The 18,062-nt window shown below is 33.8% G+C and overlaps 1 protein-coding gene across 1 annotated transcript in view; it reads left to right on the top strand.

Moving 5' to 3' along the window:
- The window catches only part of LOC148955103 (cathepsin S-like), a 42,477-nt gene that overhangs the window by 11,881 nt on the left and 12,534 nt on the right, over positions 1–18,062 (top strand). Inside the window, 1 exon segment of the mRNA XM_089106131.1 lies at positions 12,074–12,481. Coding sequence (XP_088962257.1) covers positions 12,074–12,481 — 408 coding nt within the window.

Below are 18,062 nucleotides of genomic sequence, written 5' to 3'. Positions count from 1 at the left end.
GTTTTCAGAAATGGACATTAAATCTCGTCCAGGCTTTTACCAAGGTCATTAAATCTCGTCCGGGCTTTTAAAAAGGACATTAAATCTCGTCCAGGCTTTTACCAAGGACATTAAATATCGTCCATTTTTGCATACTTTTTTAATAGAGTTGGGTTTTAGTTTTCAGAAATATGAACATTCCTAGTTTAAAATACATCTGATTTTATTAATAACATTTTCTTAGCTAGGTTTCTTAACCTTTGATAGATGTGTTTTGCATGAAACTCATGATTTGGGATGTATAGTTTGCTATTTTGGACTTTTCTGAGCTAGATTTCCTAACCTTTCGTAGATGTATGTCTGGTTTTATTATTATGAACATCCCAGTTTAAAATAAATCTGATTTTATTAATAACATTTTCGTAGCTAGGTTTCTTAACCTTTCCTAGATTTTTGTTGCATGAAAGTCATGATTTGGGATGTATAGTTTGCTTTTTGGGACTTTTTTTTAGCTAGACTTCCAAACTTTTCGTAGGTGTATGTCCGGTTTTATTAAAAATATTTGATTTTCTAATCAAGTTGGGTTTTAATTTTCAGATATAAGAACAACCATGTTTAAAATACATCTGATTTTATTAATAATATTTGACTTCCTTTTAAGAATTGGGTACATTTTGTATATTTTTCTAATAAAGTTGGGTTTTAATTTTCAGAAATAAGAACATCCATGTTTAAAATACATCTGATTTTATTAATAATGTTTGATTTCTTTTCAAAATTGGGTACATATTTGCATATTTTTTTAAATAAAGTTAGGTTTTAGTTTTCAGAAATATGAATATCCCAGTTTAAAATACATCTGATTTTATTAATAAGATTTTCTTAGCTAGGTTTCTTAACCATTCGTAGGTTTACGTCTGGTTTTATTGATAATATTGGATTTTCTAATAAAGTTGGGTTTTTAATTTCAGAAATAAGAACATCCATGTTTAAAATTTATCTGATTTTATTGATAATATTTGATTAGCTTTAATAATTGGGTACATTTTGCATATTTTTTAATAAGGTCGGGGTTTTAGTTTTCAGAAATATGAACATCCCAGTTTAAAATACATCTGATTTTATTGATAACATTTTCTTAGCTAGGTTTCTCTAGGTTAAACCCAACTTGATTAGAAAAAAAATATTATTAATAAAATCAGACATACACCTACGAAAGGTTAGAAAATCTAGCTCAGAAAAGTCCAAAATAGCAAACTATACATCCCAATCAAGAGTTTCATGCAACATCCATCTACGAAAGGTTAAGAAACCTAGCAAAACCCAACTTTATTAAACAAAATATGCAAAAAAGTACCTAATTATTGAAAGAAATCAAATATTATTAATAAAATCAGATGTATTCTAAACATGGATGTTCTTATTTCTAAAAATTAAAAGCCAATCTTATTAGAAAATCAAATATTATTAATAAAACCTGACATACACCTATGAAAGGTTATGAAATCTAGCTCAGAAAAGTCCAAAATAACCAACTAGACATCCCAAGTCATGAGTTTCATGCAACACACATCTATGAAAGGTAAAAAACCTAGCTAAGAAAATGTTATTAATAAAACCAGATGTATTTTAAACTGGGATATTCATATTTCTGAAAACTAAAACCCAACTTTATCAGTGAAATATGCAATAATATACCCAATTATTAAAAGAAATCAAATATTATTACTAAAGTCAGATGTATTTTAAACTGGGATGTTCATAATTCTGAAAACTAAAACCGAACTTTATTAAAAAAAATATGGAATAATGTACCCAATTATTAAAGAAACCCAAATATTATTAATAAAATGAGATGCATTTTAAACATGGATGTTCTTATTTCTGATAATTATAACCCAACTTTATTACAAAATCAAATATTATTAATAAAACCAGACATACACCTATGAAAGGTTATGAAATATAGCTCAGAAAAGTCCAAAATAGCAAACTAGACATCCTAAGTCATGAGTTTCATTTATTAATAAAATCAGATATATTTTAAACATGGATTTTCTTATTTCTGAAAATTAAAACCAAACTTTATTAGAAAATCAAATATTATTAATAAAACATGACATACACCTACAAAAGTTTAAGAAACCCAGCTAAGAAAATGTTATCAATCAAATCAGATGTATTTTAAACTGGGATCTTCATATTTCTGAAAACTGAAACCAAATATTCAAAAAATATGCAAAAATATACCCATTTATTAAAAAAAATAAAATATTATTAATAAAATCGGATGTATTTTAAACATGGATGTTCTTACTTCTTAAAATTAAAACCCAACTTGATTAGAAAATCAAATATTATTAATAAAACCAGACATACACCTAGGAAAGGTTAGGAAATCTAGATCAGAAAAGTCCAAAATAGCAAACTAGACATTCCAAATCATGAGTTTCATGCAACCTCCATCTACAAAAGGTTATAATACCTATTTTAAAATGGGATTGTTTATATTTCTGAAAACTAAAACCTAACTTTATTTTTTTTTAAATGCAAAAATGTACCCAATTATTAAAAGAAATCAAATATTATTAATAAAATCAGATGTGTTTTAAACAAGGGTGTTCTAATTTCTGGAAATTAAAACCCAACTTTATTAGAAAATAAAATATTATTAATAAAACCTGACACAGACCTATGAAAGGTTAAGAAACCTAGCTAAGAAAATATTATTAATAAAATCAGATGTATTTTAAACTGGGATCTTCAAATTTTTGAAAACTAATACCCAACTTTATTTAACAAATATTTAAAAATGTACCCAATTATTAAAAGAAAACAAATATTATTAATAAAATCAGATGTATTTTAAACATGGATGTTCTAACTTCTGAAAATTAATACCCAACTTGATTCGAAAATCAAATATTATTAATAAGACCAGACATACACCAACGAAAGGTTAGGAAATCTAGCTCAGAAGAGTCCAAAGTAGCAAACTAGACATCCCAAATCATGAGTTTCATGCACCATCCATCTACAAAAGGTTAAGAAACCTATTTTAAACTGGGATTGTTCATATTTCTGAAAAAAAAACCCAACTTTATTAAAAACATATGCAAAAATGTATCCAATTATTAAAAGAAATCAAATATTATTAATAAAATCCGTTGTATTTTAAACATGGATGTTCTTATTTCTGAAAATTTAAACCCAATTTTATTAGAAAATCCAATATTGCTAATAAAACCTGACATACACCTACGAAATGTTAAGAAATCTAGCTAATAAAATATTTGAAAATTAAAAACCAACTTGATTAAAAAATAAAATATCATTAATAAAACCAGACATACACCTACAAAAGGTTAGAAAATCTAGCTCAGAAAAGTCCAAAATAGCAAACTATACATCCCAATCATGAGTTTCATGCAACATCCATCTACGAAAGGTTAAGGAACCTAGGAAAACCCAACTTTATTAAAAAAATATGCAAAAATGTACCTAATTATTAAAAGAAATCAAATAGTATTAATAAAATCAGATGTATTTTGAACATGGATGTTCTTGTTTCTGAAAATTAGAACCCAACTTAATTAGAAAATCAAATATAATTAATAAAAGCAGACATACACCTATGAAAGGTTATGAAATCTATCTCAGAAAAGTCCAAAATAGCAAACTAGACATCCCAAGTCATGAGTTTCATACAATACACATCTATGAAAGGTCAAAAACCTAGCTAAGAAAATGTTATGAATAAAACCAGATGTATTTTAAACTGGGATGTTCATAATTCTGAAAACTAAAACCCAACTTTATTTAAAAAAATATGGAATAATGTATCCAATTATTAAAGAAAATCAAATATTATTAATAAAATGAGATGCATTTTAAACATGGATGTTCTTATTTCTGATAATTATAACCCAACTTTATTACAAAATCAAATATTATTAATAAAACCAGACATACACCTATGAAAGGTTATGAAATATAGCTCAGAAAAGTCCAAAATAGCAAACTAGACATCCTAAGTCATGAGTTTCATTTATTAATAAAATCAGATGTATTTTAAACAAGGATATTCTTATTTCTGAAAATTAAAACCAAACTTTATTAGAAAATCAAATATTATTAATAAAACATGACATACACCTACAAAAGGTTAAGAAACCCAGCTAAGAAAATATTATTAATAAAATCAGATGTATTTTAAACTAGGATCTTCATATTTCTGAAAACTGAAACCAAATATTCAAAAAATATGCAAAAATGTACCCATTTATTAAAAGAAATAAAATATTATTAATAAAATCAAGTGTATTTCAAATATGGATGTTCTTAATTCTGAAAATTAAAACCCAACTTGATTAGAAAATCAAATATTATTAATAAAACCAGACATACACCTAGGAAAGGTTAGCAAATCTAGCTAAAAAAAAGTTCAAAATAGCAAACTAGACATTCCAAATCATGAGTTTCATGCAACCTCCATCTACAAAAGGTTAAGAAACCTATTTTAAACTGGGATTGTTCATATTTCTGAAAACTAAAACCTAACTTTATGTAAAAAAATGCAAAAATGTACCCTATTTTTAAAAGAAAAGAAATATTATTAATAAAATCAGATGTATTTTGAAAAAGGATGTTCTTATTTCTGGATATTAAAACCCAACTTTATTAGAAAATAAAATATTATTAATAAAACCTGACATACACCTACGAAAGGTTAAAAAACATAGCTAAGAAAATATTATTAAATTAAAAACCAACTTGATTAGAAAATTAAATATTATTAATAAAACCAGACATACACCTATGAAAGGTTATGAAATCTAGCTAAAAAAAAGTCCAAAATAGCAAACTAGACATTCCAAATCATGAGTTTCATGCAACCTCCATCTATAAAAGGTTAAGAAACCTATTTTAAACTGGGATTGTTCATATTTCTGAAAACTAAAACCTAACTTTATGTAAGAAAATGCAAAAATGTACCCTATTTTTAAAAGAAATCAAATATTATTAATAAAATCAGATGTATTTTAAACAAGGATGTTCTTATTTCCGGAAATTAAAATCCAAATTTATTAGAAAATGAAATATTATTAATAAAACCTGACATACTCCTACGAAAGGTTAAGAAAACATAGCTAAGAAAATATTATTAAATTAAAAACGAACTTGATTAGAAAATCAAATATTATTAATAAAACCAGACATACACCTATGAAAGGTTATGAAATCTAGCTCAAAAAAGTCCAAAATAGCCAACTAGACATCCCAAGTCATGAGTTTCATGCAATACACATCTATGAAAGGTAAAAAACCTAGCTAAGAAAATATTATTAATAAAACCAGATGTATTTTAAACTGGGATGTTCATAATTCTGAAAACTAAAACCGAACTTTATTAAAAAAAATATGGAATAATGTACCCAATTATTAAAGAAAATCAAATATTATTAAGAAAATGAGATGCATTTTAAACATGGATGTTCTTATTTCTGATAATTATAACCCAAATTTATTTAAAAACAAAAACAAATATTATTAATAAAACCAGACATACACCTATGAAAGGTTATGAAATATAGCTCAGAAAAGTCCAAAATAGCAAACTAGACATCCTAAGTCATGAGATTCATTTATTAATAAAATCAGATGTATTTTAAACACGGATGTTGTTATTTCTGAAAATTAAAACCAAACTTTATTAGAAAATCAAATATTATTAATAAAACATGACATACACCTACAAAAGTGTAAGAAACCCAGCTAAGAAAATGTTATTAATAAAATCGGATGTATTTTAAACTGGGATGTTCATATTTCTGAAAACGGAAACCAGATATTCAAAAAATATGCAAAAATGTACCCATTTATAAAAAGAAATAATATATTATTAATAAAATCAGATGAATTTTAAACATGGATGTTCTTATTTCTTTAAATTAAAATCCAACTTTATTAGAAAATTAAATATTATTAATAAAACCTGACATACACCTACGAAAGGTTAAGAAACCTAGCTAAGAAAATATTATTAAATTAAATCCAAATTGATTAGAAAATCAAATATTATTAATAAAACCAGACATACACCTACGAAAGGTTAAAAATCTAGCTCAGAAAAGTCCAAAATAGCAAACTATGCATCCCAAATCATGAGTTTCATGCAACATCCATCTACGAAAGATTAAGAAACCTAGCAAAACCCAACTTTATTTAAAAAATATGCAAAAATGTACCTAATTATTAAAAGAAATCAAATAGTATTAATAAAATCAGATGTATTTTGAACATGGATGTTCTTGTTTCTGAAAATTAGAACCCAAATTAATTAGAAAATCAAATATTATTAATAAAAGCAGACATACACCGATGAAAGGTTATGAAATCTAGCTCAGAAAAGTCCAAAATAGCAAACTAGACATCCCAAGTCATGAGTTTCATACAGCACACATCTATGAAAGGTACAAAAACCTAGCTAAGAAAATGTTATTAATAAACCAGATGTATTTTAAACTGGGATGTTCATATTTCTGAAAACTAAAACCCAACTTTATTAGTAAAATATGCAATAATGTACCCAATTATTAAAAGAAATCAAATGTTATTAATAAAATCAGATGAATTTTAAACATGGATGTTCTTATTTCTGATAATTAAACCCCAACTTGATTAGAAAATCAAATATTATTAATAAAACCAGACATACATCTACGAAAGGTTAGGAAATCTAGCTCAGAAAAGTCCAAAATAGCAAACTAGACATCCCAAATCATGAGTTTCATGCAAAATACACCTACGAAAGGTTAAGAAACCTAGCTAAGAAAATGTTATTAATAAAATCAGATGTACTTTAAACTAGGAATGTTCATATTTCCGAAAACCAAAACCCAACTTTATTAAAAAAATATGCAAAAATGTACCCAATTATGAAAGGTAATAGATTTAATGTCCTTGGTAAAAGTGTGGACGAGATTTAATGTCCTTGGTAAAAGCCTGGACGAGATTTAATGTCCTTTTTAAAAGCCCGGACGAGATTTAATGACCTTGGTAAAAGCCTGGACAAGATTTAGTGTCCATTTCTGAAAACTAAAACCCAACTTTATTAAAAAAACGCAAAAATATACCCAATTACTAAAGTAATAGATTCAATGTCCTTGGTAAAAGCCTGGAAGAGATTTATTGCCCTTGGTAAAAGTCTGGACGAGATTTAATGTCATTGGTAAAAGTCTGGACGAGATTTAATGTCCTTAGTAAACGCCTGGACGAGATTTAATGTCCTTGGTAAAAGCCTGAACAAGATTTAATGACCTTGGTAAAAGCCTGGACGAGACTTAATGTCCTTGGTAATAACCTGGACGAGATTTAATGTCCTTGGTAAAAGCCTGGACGAGATTTAATATCCTTGGTAAAACCCTGGGCGAGATTTAATGACTATGGTGAAACTCTGGACTATATTTAATGACATTGGTAAAAGTCTGGACTAGATTTAATAAACTTGGTAAAAGACTAGACGAGAGTTAATGTCCATGGTAAAAGTCTGGGCGCCATTTAATGTCCTTAGTAAAAGTCTGGTCGAGATTTAGTGTCCTTGGTAAAAGCCTGGATGAGATTTAATGTCCTTGGTACAAGTCTGGTCGACATTTAATGACCTTGGTAAAAGCCTGGTCGCGATTGAATGTCCTTGGTCGAGATATAATGTCCTTGGTAAAAGCCTGGACGCAATTTAATGTCCTTGGTTAAAGTCGGGACGCGATTTAATGTCCTTGGTAAAAGCCTGGACGCGACTTAATGTTCTTGGTGAAAAGCTGGACGCGATTTAATGTCCTTGGTAAAAGCCTGGACGAGATTTAATGTCCTTGGTAAAAGTCTGGACGAGATTTAATGTCCTTGGTAAAAGCCTGGACGAGATTTAATGTCCTTGGTAAAAGCCTGGACGAGATTTAATGTCCTTGGTAAAATCCTGGACAACATTTAATGTCCTTGGTAAAATTGTGGGCAAAATTTATAAAACAGCCAGAAGTTTTTAGAAATAGAGAGAATAATTATGTTTATTTTAAGTTTTAAACTTGTTCCCTGCTTTAGCTGAAAAACCTCTTCTGTTTGTTAATTTCTGTGTCTCAAGCGCGTAAAAAAAGGTATTAAAAAAAGGGAGGAGGGGCCCAAAAAGTTGGGGAGGGGGGCCCTTGGACGTTAGGATAGGGGACTTTTGGAGGTTGAGGGCCTTAGTGGTTAGGGTCATTAATGATTTTGGTCCTTGATGCTTCAAATCCATAATCATCTCACTAGTTGATTTCTAAGGATTTCTATGGATTGTTCTGAATTTCTTTATTAAAATTCCTTTCTTGGCATCTGCATCTCTATTAGTATCAACTATTAGTATACTATAATGTTATAGCATATTTTATATTGTCATCACTGTTCAAATGGTACTTATGTATTATACAGAACACATTTGAGAACCATCCAAATAAAAAATAATATTTATCTCTTAATCGAGTTAGCATTCTCTGAGATGCCTTACCTTTTTCGTTTCTACTTTCAAGTCCCCTAAAATGTCAACTAATCTCTGACTTTCCTATGTCCTGGCAACTGTGCACAGATACATTTTAAATTCTCATGAAATCTTCCAAATTTATAAACACTCCACAATTTCTCATGGAGAAATTGTGTCAACAGATATCATGTCCCGTCAGTATTTCTAACTCCCTGATAAGAATATTCACGATGTGAAATTTCCTTATCTGATGATGTCACCTTGTTATCCCAATATTTCTAACCGGTGACTGACAGCTGTCATCTTTTCCGTATCGGATGATGTCACCTTGTTATCCCAATATTTCTAACCGGTGATTGACAGCTGTCATTTTGTAATTGGAGGTCAATGTTCTTGCACTGATCGTATGTAAATATGCCTTTCTACTTATAACATTTTCAATTTCTATCAAATGAGCCTCCTACAAAGTTTATAAGACCTCTTCACCCCTTCAAATATCGTATATGCCTCTGGATCGTAAATTACAATCGTTACCCCGGGGCTTCAGGGGGTCCTGTCAACCCTGGAGGTATTATATATGATTTTTCGACTATTTTGAACATAGTGATTATCTCAAAATTCCGATCAAGTGCATTTGGGGAAAAGAGGTGGGGGTCACGTTGCCCATCGAACACTCTTGACTCTTAAAAAAGGAACAAGAACAGATGCATATGAGGTGCCTCTGCAGGAAAATTAAATAATAATAAAACATTCAAGCCCTATGCCCTTTACTATAGGCCAAACTATAGCTTCGTTTCTGATATATACCTTTTTTAGAAATGTCAAGTAAAAAAATAGAACCATTTATTAGCAAATTTCAAAGCAATTCGAATGAAGATACTTTTTCTCAACTAGAATTGGGAGAGATGTGTAAAAGTAAACACGCTGAGTTGACAAAAACCAACAAAGAGAAAAATCTAAAAAAAAAAACGAGACTGTTGCCAGTGGAGAGAAAAGAAAAGACAAATGCAAAACAACGCAGATATTTCGCCTGTATCCAAACAAGGCGTCTTCAGCATTTAAAAAAACAACAAGAAGAACAGGATAAAAAAAAAGATAAAACTAAAAACCAATAAAACCACCACAAAATAAAATGTACAATTGGCGCAAACTGATCCACGTAGGGAAAAGATGCTATTATTATAGAGTTACTTCAGTGAGTTACTTCAGTTGGTTTTTGTCATGGCTGGCCAGTTCGGCTTAAGATCTTTCATACGCTGAGTTGAACACCAAGATATGAGTAGCAATCAAAAAGATACTTTTTTAACAACAGAGGTGTGGTAAATGAATTGCTTAAATATGGTGGCTGTTATGAGTAGAAATGCCCCTATTGATACAAGCGGGAGTCCATATATGGGCATAGAGTCCTTAGGGAGAACACGTGGCTAATCGAAGTGGGTCAATGACCTCTTTTTCCCAGGTTGATTTATTTGTTGTTGTTGTTTTGGCCAAGTGCACGCTCGGGGCGAATGTTATGATCCAGAAATAGGAAACAGTATTTGTTGTTGTTGTTTTGGTCAAGTGCATGCTAGGGGCGAATGTTATGATCCAGGAATAGGAAACAGTTAGATCACGTGTTTCCTTCTCCGCCAATTAGCGAGTCGGTTACATCTCCTTTCTCAGCCGGTCAGAGACATGCTTGAACATGACTTTCCCTGTTACATGACCATTCATCCTTGAGATTTTGTATATAACAGACAGGCATTGGGATTAAATTACTAGAAAGTTTTGTGACACACTTGAAAGAACAAGAATGAGTATTACTGACTAGCTTGATGCCTTGACAGCCACAATTAGCAATGTGAGTACATTTTTATTTATTATTTTCAAAATAAAATTATTTTCCTTGGTCACCCTCCAGTATATCTAAGTGCGCCCGCCCCCACAATAAAACCGCCAGTATGCTCTCGTTAAAATCACAAGAAAACATAAAATATGTTATTTTTACAATATAAACCTAACCCCTCCCCCACTGTTTTACAACGATAATTCTCGTAATAGAAATAATTCTCTTTTTCGATAAATTTTGGCTTTTCTTTATTGTAATCTTTTCTCTAACTGACATCCGTTTCTCTGTTGTTATTAAGCCACTCTGGTTTTAACATAAGGCTCTCCAATGCGAGGTTAAAATTAGCTGTCACCCTTTTTAAAGCACTTCCTGTGAAAGGTTTCACACATCCAAAAGGATTGTTTTTCGCGTCAAATTAAAAATAGTTTCGCGTGGAAAGACATTGTTGTTGATTAACCTATGTAAGGCTACAGGCTTTTGCAAATTCTATGTTGTATGCAAGTAGGGAAACGAGTTATTTCCAAAATTAATACCTAACAAATATTTTTACACCAGTATGTAAAAGGGGAAGGGAGGGGGCAATGCCTCAATTCTATCGCCATCATTGTAAAATGAAAACAAACTGTTTCTTCGCATGAAAAGTAAGGGGGGAATTCGTTGTGTAGACATGTACGCCCTTTGACAAAAAAAACTAATGTGTAAATATATGCGTTGCGTCTCTAGGCATGTTTTTAATTTTTTTTCAAGCTATCTTTCGATAAAGTTTCTTTTATATTCCCAGGATGGGGGCGTGAAAACTATGGTATTTAACTTTGATATTCAAGGCTAGAAATACAAGTCTTTATGAGTTTATTGAAGCATATATTATGCTTAAATTGAATCTAATTTAACCTATGTTGGCAAAATTCATGCCTATAGGACAATGTGTTAACGATCTTTTTTTTATCTAATTTAAAGTCTGTATACTGAAAAATCTTATTTTTTTCTAAATTGTAAAAATAGAAACATTGATTTCTATCCTAAGGCTATAGCCTACTGATTGTCATGATTTATTTTTAGGACATTATGTGAAAAGGGGAGTGAGGGGGCAATGCCTCAATTCTATCGCCATCATTGTAAAATGAAAATAAACTGTTTTTTCGCATGAAAAGTAAGGGGGGATTCGTTGTGTAGACATGTACACCCTTTGACAAAAAAAAATAATGTTTAAATATTTGCGTTGCGTATATAGGAATATTTTTAATTTTTTTCAATCTTTCTTTACATAGAGTGTCTTTTACATTCTCATGGGGGGGTGTGAAAACTCTGACTTTTAACTCTAATATTCAAGGCTAGAAAAAAAGTCTTTATACATTGCATGAAGCTTTTTTTATGCAGAAATTGAATAGCATTTTAACCTGTAATTGTAAAATTTAGGCCTATAGGCTGCTGGGTTAACGATCTTTTTTTATCTAATTTAAAGCCTATAGACTGGAACATTTTATTTTTTTCTAAATGGTAAAAATTGAAACATTGATTTCTATCCTAAGGCTATAGACTACTGATTGTCATGATTAATTTTTTCACAAGTTGTGTAATAAAAACGTTTGATTTCTAAGCCTAGTGGATTTCTAGCGAAATTTTTACTTTTTGCTTTACTGAAATGACATAAATGCTTTTCTAGACAAAATTATGGTTAGTGGGGACGGAGATACTAATTTTCCTTCTGTAAAAAAGGGGGAAATTATTTTCCATACTACATTTTTTCTCTTTTTTTTAAGGCCAATTATGAAGAATGTATGCCCCCTCCATCTAAGAAAGCCAGAGAGGATGAGGCAGCCCCCGTGAGACCATCCATTATTAAGTATACTGGCCCTTACACGACCCCAAAACAAGCGTTGACTGTCAAAGCCCCATCCACGCAGGCTGCAATGCAGCCAGGCCGAAAATTAAAGAGCGAATGGATGGCTGCTTTCCATGGACCTTTAATACCTGTCCCGTCTACACAAGCCCGTGATATCGCTGGTCCATCCACTAGCAGGAAATTCAAAAGTGAATGGGCAGCTTCCTACATGATGGCGAGTCCTGTTCCAGGTAAAGTCGCTGCCCCACCAACACAAGGTCCGCCGATGGTACAGCATGCTTTGCCTGGGCCTTCGTGCATTCAAATACACCCGGAATTTACGAATGTGAGCATTTTTTCCTACCTATCTTATAGAAATATCTAAAAACAAAACTATTTTTCAACAATGTAAAAGTGTATCTCAGAGATATTAAAATGTTAACCCCTCGCCCCAACCATTGTTTTAAATTTCTCTGCTCCCCCCTCCCTGAGAGATATCAAAATATAATGTAATTTTTTTTGCTTGCTTGTCAAAAGAAACCGCTCTTTTTCTAATCTTTGCTATTTTCTCTGTCCCCACTGTTGCTATCTCTTCGCTATCTCATAATAATATTTTTAGGTAGTTTCTAGTTTACTGCTATCTCTTCACTATGAAACTCAAAATGCTATTTTTCACAATTGAATATTATAGTTTTAAGAGAAGGACAGAGATTATCCCATTTATCTATTGCACAAATGGATTCTAATTTGCGTAATATTTTTAACAGCTTTCAACCTTACAACTTGCCAAGAGTTTAGGGGAAACATTGGCAATATGAGTTAACGGTTTCCCATTTAATTGTATTTACCTGCTGATCAGTCTTGGAACAGAACTGACATGGATTACAATAATTAAGATAGTGAGCCCTAGAAAACCTGTAGGTATTTAGAGAGAGAGAAACGACTTTTGATCTAAAAATATTTTCTTTTGGACATTATATAAACGACTGGGAGCCGCGGTGGCGGCTGAGAAGCGCCGGTGGGCCCGAAAAGCGCTGTGGGGCCCGGGAGGCGCCGGGGGGAAGCGTCGGGGGGAAGCACCGCGGGAAGTGCCACGGGAAGCGCTGCGGGAAAACGCCGCGATGGCCAGCTCGGAGGGGGAGCATTAAATATTGGAAATTGAGGGGAGTTGTTTGAACAAAATCAAATTGTCAATTCTATGTAAAGCGGCGTTTTAGATTGTAAATATCATATATTAAGTTGGAAGTTTGAACTTTCAGAATATCGATAGTTGAGGGGGAAAAGTGAATTAAACAAATGCTACTATGTGCATACTGTTACTACTACTAAGCACCTTTTAAATAATAATCAAAATTTTAAAAACAGTAGGGGTGATTTGAACACATTGAAAATAAGCTATTATTCATTTATAGATTGGAGCAGTGGTACCATAGTCCTTGTCACCATCATCATCAGTTGGAGGAGATGACGCACACGTGGAGTCCTCCAACAAATCAGCATGGAGCGGTATCATTAATGAGCAAATACTAGACAATATTGATACTTTTTAAAATAATTTTCTTTTTAATGAAGATTATAGCACAGTTGAGCAAGGTAATGTTCCTAGTTCAGAGGGGGACTTGCCATTGCTAAGTCCAAATACCATGCTAATTTTAGACGATTTTACCCGGGATTTAACTGGGAACCCTCCCCCACTGATTACATGAACATAGTTCAAACAAATGAAATTGTTTCCAATACCCCAAATGTTGAACAATGTGGGGGAGGGAGTGGTGACAATTTACAAGAGGGGGAGGGGGTAATGTCCAATTTACAACATTTTCCGACTTTCAGCTGTCCAACACAATTTTAAATGCAATAGTTGTCTACACTGCGACTTTTGGGGATCCGTTTAATTCGCTTTTGTGTGGTAATTTTGTGTTTGACCCCGTAGAAATTGTGCATGACTATGTAGATAAAATTCGTGCACTGCTGGAGAACCAAATTCAGTTGTGGGGAGAGGCAAGGTATTCAATTAAGGTTTCTATTGTTTTAAAGGTGTTTTATTTAAATGAGGGGAAAAGTGAGGTTTACCACCACTATATACACTCCGAGATGTCCGTGATTTATCCAAATTTAGAAAATTTTGAGGGTGTTTTCATGGATTGGATAGGTCAAATTATTGCGCATCTTGATAACTCTAATGAAAGTGGGAGCGGCTCCGTAGTTCTTTTTGTTGAAAATTTAATCGTTAATATTTGTAAATTTAAGAAAGATATTATTTTAAGAGGGGGGCATATGGATAAGGGTACAGTTTTAAATTATAATCCAGATCTTGAAGGTTGTCGAGGTGTACAATGAATCTGTTTTGAAACAGGTCATAAATGTTTCAAGCATGAATTACTCATATGAGTATTTGTACTTAACTTACCTAACGCTAAAAAGACAAATTTAGGCGATTGAGCTATACAGGAGAAGAAAAGATTTAATTTTTCAATTTTAGATTTCTCCGGTTTAGAGGGAAAATACCCAGTGACGCTTTGATCTATTGATATTTTTAAAAGGGCTAATGCTCGTTTAAATATCGGCGTTACTGTGGTTCAGTATGAAACTAAATTTAAAGATGGGTTTCGTTCTAAAAAGAAGGGGGTGGTTTTCCCAGTAAGGGGCCCGTCAATTGATTTGGTCAAACACTGGGTTTCGTTGTTGTATACACCACCATCTAGTGACTTTGCCAATTCAATTGGCCATTTTAACCCTATTACAGACATCAGTAGAGTTCTGGGGGAGGGTAAGAAACAGAGTTCACGTTTCTACTGTCCAACATGCCTCTCTAGGTTTTGGATTGAATTAAAGCTGCAAAATCATATGAGGCACTGTAGACGCTTTGGTTATCAGACAGTTGGAATGGTTACAGGGGATAGGTTTATTGTATTTTTTAAAAATTTCCAAAATACCCTCCTGAAGTGCAACAAAATATCTTTAGACTGTGAAGCTAAGCTGGTGGAGGTGAACGATCCTCGATTTCCAAACCGAATCAAAGAACATCAAGTTATTGCAGTGTCCTAAGCCCAAGGGCAAAGAGATAGTTCTAACACCATGCGGTTGTTAGAAATAGTAGAAACATTAGATGAGGGGAGTACATGGTCAAGGCATTGACTAAACCAATTGGCACAGGTGATAGTGCTATTTTTCGTTTGAGAAATACCTAGTATCCAATAGTTCTGTCGGCAGAGGATCGTCTCACGATTAAAAATCAAAATATATGCTGGGTTTGTAAGATGGGGTTTGAAGAGGGGGATAAGGGTACTAAAGGGAAAAGAGGGGGAGGGGGAAAGTCAGAGACCATAATCACGGGGGGCAGGAAAGAGCTTCCGGGGGGAGTAATTTTAGACGGCCTGCTCATCAATTGTGTAACCTAAATGTTGGCCAGCAGTTTTTTATCCCTGTTTTTATCCACAACTCAAATTACGATTTAAAATCTATTTCACGGGTACTGGCACGTATGCACAGGGAGGGAGGGGGAGTAGACAGTCGATGGGTAAACAGTTCTTTTTTCGAAAACATTATTTCCAAATCGGCCAAGAAGTTGTTGCTTCTCGAACTGAAATGGCAGGTAATAAATTATGGTCTTAGAGTTGGAATAAAATCAGGTTTTTAGATTCTTTTACTTTTTTCACCAAGGCATTGAGCAAATTGATTCAAGTGCCGAAAAGTAAAAATTTTGATAGACGTTCCTGGCTTAAACAGCACTTTCCAGACAGTGAAATGTACAACCTGTTGACCTACAAAGGTGTATACGCATTCGACTGTTACTTTTTTGGCGCTCGCTTAAGCGAGGTGGAACTACCTCCAATTGAAGCTTTTTATAATTCACTGACCAGCAGTTAATGCACGGCCGAGGACTAAGAGTTTGCCAAGAAGGTCTGGTCTAAGGGGAATTGTAAAAATGGGTGGGATTATTGTAGACTGTACTTGGCCAGTGACGTTTTAACTCTGTTGGATATAGTCTGCAAGAACACAAATCAAATCTATTCAGAGCTCGGGTTAGATATAGGCTACTATTTTTCCACACCCCATTTGGTGATGGATTTTATTTTAATAATTAGTAGGGAGGAAATAGGCCTAGTCACAGATGTAGATCAGCACCTTTTTTTAAAGCATTCATTGAGGGGAGGGTTTGTTTTTCATGGGGACTGCGTCTTGTCGACAGATCCGAGCGGGCAAAACAGCAACGGTGTAAATTCAAATGCAGTTCTTGGATATGAACTCATTGTACCCCTCGGCAATGTCTCACTACTCTTTGCCGTTTGGGAACTATCAATGGCTTGACAATCCTTGTGAGTTCCCCGACATTACCACCGTCGAGGACAATGGGCCACAAGGATGGTTCTTTGAAATTGACGGGCATATTCCTCTGGCGCTTCACGACTCCGTCAAAGATTTTGTTTTTACCTGTAGTAATCGACCCGTGAGCAGGGACTCATTGAGCCCCTACAATCGATCATTGGTTGAGGATATGGGGATGCACTGGACTCCCTCTAAGCAAAAACTGATTACTGATTTGGACCCTAAGGAGGATATCTTTATTCACCATATCGTCTTGCGCTGGATGGTGAACAAGGGTTTCATGATAACCAAAATACTTAGGGTCCTGCAGTTCTATCAGTGATCTTACTTAAAGTTGTTTATAAACACTTTTTTTGATAAACTCTCTAAGGCAAACCCAGAAATGGAGAAAGGAATGTATTAACCCATTATAAATTTAGCGTTTGGCGATATGGGTTAAAAAATCCATAATATATCTCACTGAAACGTCGTAACTGGCCCTCTAGTGTGGGAACGAAACATTGCTAACCCTAATTTTACATCGTTCACGAGCATAGAGACTGGCATGGTTCTTTTACATAGGCGAAATAGAAATGTGGTACTGAACAAGAATATAGCAGGCGGCAGTTCAGTACTAGAAATTTCCAAAAAGCTCATGTTGTCGTTTTTTTACAATGTGTGCAAGGTGCAATGGACACGGGAGGGGGAGGTTCAAGTTTACTATGGGGATACATATTCTCTGCTGTTAAATGTAAATGGGACCGAAGATTTATTGGGTGATAAAGAAAAGGGGGAACAAATCAGCTCGCGGATGGATTTCACCAACTGGAATCCGTCCCTCTACCCCGAGTTGGTGAAACGTCAAGCCCCCGACCAACTATTAGTGTTAAAATCAGAGACGGGGAGTGATTTGATATCCAGGGGGGTGTTCCCGGGTCCTAAAGTTTATTGCGTTAAAACACATAATGGGGATGATTAGAAGGCGTGCAAAGGGGTGCCTACACATTTTGTAAAGAGCAATTTCAACATGAGCGTGTACAGAGACTGTGTAGAAAGTAGCCTAGTGCCGAGAGCACAAGTGCTTGCAATTCGCTCTCTACAGTATAGAAATTATACTGTCAGAGTGGACAAAAATGCAATGTCGTGTATATCTGACAAAGTCTATGTGCTCGAGAATGGTGTGAATGTCCTGCCTCATGGCCACTACCATATTTCAGACCGAGTTGAATGCATAGACTATCGCAATCAACTTGGTCTGGATAAATTAACCTAACCAACTAACCTAACCCATCCACTAACCTGTTCATAAATTAAATGCTCCAACCCTTTCATAAATTAACCCAACCTCAACTAACCACCACTGACCCAACCTAACCCAACCTAACCTGTAGCAGCAGCAGTGACGACAACTATTGTGTACAATCCATTTTTCATTGCGGCTCCCGGGGCGGCTTCCGGCCGGGGGACCGGCTTCCCGCGGCTGGCTCCCGGGGGTGGGGGGTCCCGCCCGCGGCCGCTCCCGGGGGGTGGGGGGTCCCGCCCACAGTCGGCCTTCGGCCCTGCGGCCCCCCGGGGTGGGGGGGACCCCATTCTTAAATTCATAATGTTCAACTGTGCTA

Source organism: Artemia sp. Qi Xiang Cuo, chromosome 2, assembly GCF_049724085.1.
Source record: "Artemia sp. Qi Xiang Cuo chromosome 2, ASM4972408v1, whole genome shotgun sequence".
Classification (NCBI taxonomy): Eukaryota; Metazoa; Arthropoda; class Branchiopoda; order Anostraca; family Artemiidae; genus Artemia; species Artemia sp. Qi Xiang Cuo.
The sequence above is the reverse complement of the archived record's forward strand: the minus strand, read 5'-3'. Positions and strand labels throughout refer to the sequence as shown.